At 43.7% G+C, this 5626-nt stretch overlaps 1 protein-coding gene across 1 annotated transcript in view; it reads right to left on the bottom strand.

Annotated features, from left to right (window-relative positions):
• The window catches only part of LMX1B (LIM homeobox transcription factor 1, beta), a gene marked incomplete at its 5' end in the record, with an annotated part of 7974 nt that extends 4315 nt beyond the window's left edge, over positions 1-3659 (bottom strand). The window contains 2 exons of the mRNA XM_008948312.1: positions 434-612; positions 3427-3659. Of these exons, the coding sequence (XP_008946560.1) occupies positions 434-612; positions 3427-3659 (412 nt within the window). The remainder of the gene's footprint in view (positions 1-433; positions 613-3426) is intronic.
• Between the last annotated feature and the right edge of the window lie 1967 nt (positions 3660-5626).

Below are 5626 nucleotides of genomic sequence, written 5' to 3'. Positions count from 1 at the left end.
GCTGCTATAAGCAGGGTCAAAAAGGCAGGAATGGAAGGACAAGTAGTGGGACCAAAACTGAGTCCCCATCTTGCTACAGAGTGACCCCTGCTGCAGTAGGGAGAAGGGCAAAAGCCACTTGTTTACCTGGTCATGTTTAATAAGAACCAAATACTGTTGTTCAGTAGGAGCCAGTCATGGAGCTGCTCTGAAGCTGCTCCAGAAGCAACAACAAGCTGGTTAGTCCGAAGCTGCTGATTGCTCCAGGCTGAGACAGTGTTTGGAGAAGCAACACCATTTGCTGGCCTGATCTCTGCCTTCACTTCAAGGCACCTGCTGCTGTCCCAGGAAAGGGCAGGGGGCTATCTGGAGCTGTAGCCTGACCCTATCACCTTCTGACAGGACTGCCACCCCCTGACAAAAGCTGATTTCTGGTCCCTGACGAAGCACCTACCTTCCTACAGGGCTTGGAAGACACTTCAAAGGATGCTTTGAATGCTCGTCTCTGCTGCGTAGTAAGTATTGTCCTTGGTCGTTTAGGTCTTCTTGGATCCTTCCCATCATCGCTTCCTTTCCCTTGGGTTACTTGTCCTTTGGTGGGCTTAACATCTCCATCTTCATCATCACTTTTAACTGGTGAAAAATAGATGGGATGTAAAATTGTACATGTCCCACCAAGATGGCAGAGTGTTTGAGAACTGCTCTTCAGCTGCAACTAGTCAACAGGTTCAACTATTATCCCATGTTTGTTTGAGTACTTAAAGAAACTGCAGGCAGGAAGGGATGATCTTAGATTTGTGTGCACTGCCTAGATCATATGCCACAAAAGCATAAAAATGTGTCTAATTTCAAACTGAGGGCATGGGACTGATGAGGGGATGGATTTCAGAACACAGGTCGGTATTTCCAGGAATCAGGCACAGGGACTTGGTGCCCTTCTGGCCCCGCTCAGTCCCCTGTGTGCCCACCCGCCGCAGCCACACCGACTGGCACACACCTTCCCCTGCTCAGCACAGTCCCATCTTCCCTCAGACTGTCGGCTGCAGACAGCTACTGCTGCCCACACTGCTACAGCAGCAAGACAGGGTAAATGCAAATACCACAAAAGTATCTTGAAACCTGTCCAGCTAAATAGAGTGTAGATCCCTGTCATTGTTCTGAGTATTTTTAAGCTCAAGAGATAGTATTAAATATAATATTTGTCATCTCATTTCTGTCTCTCACAGAAAACATGAGTATTCTTTCTCTCTGTATTAGAATGGGTCCGTATCTGCACGTACAAATTTCTCTTTCTTAGTAAACACATACAAGTATATACGTGCTTGTGTAGACCAACTAGATTATTTGTATTTTCTATGATTAAATTCCGACTATTTATACAATCTGGTGATATTATATGTTTTAGTATACTGTGCTGGGAAATCTCAATCACAGCAGCAGTGGTTGAAGAGTAAGTACAAATATCGCTATGAAAAACAACTTTTCAACTCAGCACATTTTATTTCATGAGACTACTGACTTTTCTTCCAAAAAATATGAACATACTATTATAGGGACTTCAACACGAAGAAACACACTGCAATTTCTATATATTCAAAGATAGCATTTGGGGAATTAACAAATTAGACTTTAATTCATTTTAGAATCTGATTATTATGCACCTTGCAATCTAATCACCTTTTACTTTAATAAGCATCTTTTGCCTAACGATTAAAGAGAAGTTCAGTCATTTTAATAACCATGACATTATTAACTTTCCAGCATGCCATTTCTAAGGAAAGGTTTGTGAGGATTAATATTGCTCACTAGGGAGTTACTTTTGTGTCCAGTGGATAAATATTTGATTGGAGAAGGACATATGCACAGCCAGGGCTATGTGAAATCATTTGCTCCCTCACAGGCATCTGGGAGATCTGTATTTTCAATGTATTAGACAATAGGAGACAAAACATCCCATTTAATTTGTCAACTTGTTTTTCAGGTTTGGGTTTGGCTAACAGAGAATAATGAGGAAAAGGAAAGCATCTCCAGGAGCAAGAAACTACCCCTTGTGCCAAGGGGAAATGAAATTGAAAGCAAGGCTGTTTTGTGCCACTGTAGTAGCTTATTGCTGATTGCAAACCAGAAAATCCGGTCCCAGGAGAGCCCACTGATGCCCAAGCACATCTTAATGCAGGCCAGCAGCAGCCACCGGTGCGGGTGTGGCGAGGGGGGCGGGGGAGCAGAGTCCCCAGGCACACGGCGGGGTGGGCAGCCCCGCACACGCAGCTTTCCACGGGGGCTTGTCTTGGCACGGGCAGGCAGGCAGCAGGATGCTGAAGGTGGCAAGGAGAAGACTTGCCGAAGGGCAAGTGGGAAACTCACCTGCCTTGGGCAAATTCACAAAGAGCCCAAAACCTGTGACGTGAGATTTACAGAGCAGAGTGTGCAAGGTCCTGCAAGCACAGTAGGGCAATAAATAACATGCTGCTCCAAGAAAGGAGCAAATCCTGCCAAGCCAACAGTGATCTTTGTCTTGCAGAATTCCTGATGTGAAAATATACATTTCAGCAATGTGGAGAATATGGCTTTCGGATTGCAGATTAGGGATAATTACAGCTCCTAGCTAGATTTGAATAATGCATTTTCCCATAAAACAGAAGCAAACGTTCATGTCATTTGTACAGTTAATGGAACAGTAGTTGTGGATTTTCTTAGTTTTCTTGGGAAACAAGTGGGGAGTTATGATGGCCGGCAGCAAGTTCTATACACACTGTTTCTCATCTTGGGATCAGCCAAGGCACACCGACAGCAGGAGGTTTCCAGGCTCCTTGAGTGTATATGGCACAAGGAGGAGGCATCTTGTCTCTGCCTGAAAGCCAGTCCTCACTGTAATTAACACTAGATCACCTGGGCTTTGGACTGGAGCACCCAAATCCAGCATGTGAACTATCTCTCCTGTGCAGTACTGTTTTTCCAGCCCTGGGCAAACAGCAAGCAGATTTTGCGTGCTCTCTTTTAAAACCTTCCCTAGGAAATGGGTGGAGGAATGAAGGCATCTGTCCCTCCATCACTGAAGAACATCATCTGCTATCAGGTGTGAGGGCTCCACTGTCTTTTTCAGGAGAAGACAAAAGCTCTGATCAGAGTATGGTGACTTTCTGCCTTAACTCCCATGCCGAGTAGTGCAGGTTCTTGCAATCACACTTTTCAAACCCTAGGTCACCCTCAAGAGAGAGATCACACTGCAGATGAGTAGTTTTTGTCCTTGACTAAGCAAGTTAAGAGAGTCAAGTTAGGGAGAAGAGACTGCAAATAGGGATTTTTTTTTAGCTGTGCCTGCTAATTTGCATAGATAGCATGGGCATATAGAAAAAAGTGGAGGTGAAAACGGTTATACTTTTATATAAGAAAACTCTACAAACACTTGTGGCTTTTCCAGTCAGAGCAGGTGTGGGAAAAGCTCACCTGAGTCTGAGTCGTCTGGGCTAACTGAGCTCAATAAGTCTTTCTCTTTTTCATAGTCACTTTTGCAGAGCAACTGCCCTTCCTTAAGAACAAATTCATCCCCTTTCCTCAGCTGCCGTTCACAAACACAGCAGCAGAAGCAGCTTAAGTGGTAAACACACTCCAGGGCTCTCATCACGAACTCTGTTGGGGCGATCTTCTCCATGCAGCCGCTGCACTTGGCAGCAAACAGCCTGTAAGAGAGAGAGAGAGACAGCAAAGTCAAAAGGAATGTCAGGTCGTATGCTGGGTTTACATACGGCAAATTCTTTAACTATAGATAAGCCTGGCTCATGCTTTTGCACACTGTAAGACTTGCATCCTGAGTCTTGGAAACATCACAGGCATGGAATTTATTCAAATTTCAATCCCTCTGGTCTAGAGATTCCCAAATCATCTTTGCTGGATAAAAAAATACTAAGATTTGCCCTTATATCACTGTTTGGTTCCTCTTCAAAATGAGAAACAAAAGGGAGCTCTCAGAGTTTGGATAACTTGCTCAAATCCAAATTTATTTTAATTAATCTTTTAGAGGAAGGGCCAATTTATGCTTTATTTTACACAGGCTCTCTGGTTTCAGCACTTCAGCCCTATTCTGAATAGATTTCACGACTGTCCATTTTTAGTATTGTCTGTCTCTGAGAAGGCTGATAAATGAACGCAGACACAAGCATGAAAACTCAGTGCTCTTGCTGAGGAGAAGACAATGTGCACACATGCAATCGCACACATGTAACTGATAAAGAGAGGGGGGAAATAACACGGCTTCCCTTTGGATGTTGAGTTATTCCAGAAGAACCTGTCTCTGAAGGGAGTATTGTGCATTCTAAATGGTGTGAAACATCCTTTGGCAGAGAAAGGCAGCGATACAATCTGCTAAATTACCACTATAATCACAGGCTCTAGAATATACACTGTATTCCAGACTAGTTCTTATTAATCCTTTATAAACCCCCTCTTTCATCCATCAGTAATTTTCCAAGATAAAGTTTGAATGATTTAGATTAATTTTATTTTGTTTTTCTAATGGCAACTAGGAACCTCCTTATGTGAGCTTTTAGGAAGAGGGCTGCCTCAAATAAAGATGAATAGCTAAGTTCTGTGGCTGTGTCACACAGTGGGCTTGATGATCTGAAATTCAGTGTCTTTTATGGCAATACATCAAAGTGCAAGGTGCATTAATATTTATATTTTCAGCAATGACGTTAACACAACTGCACCCATGTGTTTACAGGAAAAAAAAAAAGGAGATTCTTCCTTTTAGGATGGGATACACTGATTATTATTTTTTAAAAATCTCCAAAACGATCACTTTTCATAAAAAAGGGGATTATTTTCCATTTTAGAAGGCACAGGCTGTAGTAGTTACGGATTCCTCCAAAGCCTCCATTTTGTCTGAGCTGAGAAGTACAGCAAAATGGCAGTCACTAGCTCTTCAGAAAAATGAGTCAAAGGATGGGCAGGAGGAAAAAGAAAATGGTAAATACATTTGCATACAGCATCCAAAGAAAGGCTGAGTGCCCAAGAACTTGTGTGTTTTCCCTGTGAGTATCTGCATCTTTTGCTTTCACAGAAGAGCTCTCCACTCTGTTCCCCTCCCGTCCCTTTGCAGGAGCACAGCTTTGCAGGGGACCGCTATGCACTGTGCAGGCCACGCAGGGTGGGCTGAGCAGCTCTGTTTGGGCACATAATGAATTAAATTTGCTAAAGGAAAACTGATGCAACACAGGACCCACAGGCCCTGCTACTAAATAGGCCATCTCATTTCATACAGACTGGTGGGTTCATCTGCAAGATTTTTCTTACAGTGCCTTAGCTAGCAAATTCCTAAGCAGGAAATATTTTTTTCTATGCACAATAACGTATCTGAATGGGTTAAAACATAAAGGGGGGAAAAAGGAGCAAACAGATTTTAAGCACTTTAAAAAGTTTTGCTACTTAACTTCTTAAACCTATTTGACTCCATTCAATTAAGCTTGTACGAGGGCTGTTGTTATGACAGAGCACACTCAAAGACAGAAGATTAGCAAATCTGGTGTGAAGGCATCTGGCTCCCCTAACTGGCATCAGCTCATTTATGCCCCCGTGACAGTGTCAGCTCCAGCTGGCGGGACCGGCCCACGGTGGGGCGCGGGGGGCAGCGGCCGGAGCGGCCAGGCCG

Source organism: Merops nubicus, unplaced genomic scaffold, assembly GCF_000691845.1.
Source record: "Merops nubicus isolate BGI_N331 unplaced genomic scaffold, ASM69184v1 scaffold34109, whole genome shotgun sequence".
NCBI lineage: Eukaryota > Metazoa > Chordata > Aves > Coraciiformes > Meropidae > Merops > Merops nubicus.
The sequence above is the reverse complement of the archived record's forward strand: the minus strand, read 5'-3'. Positions and strand labels throughout refer to the sequence as shown.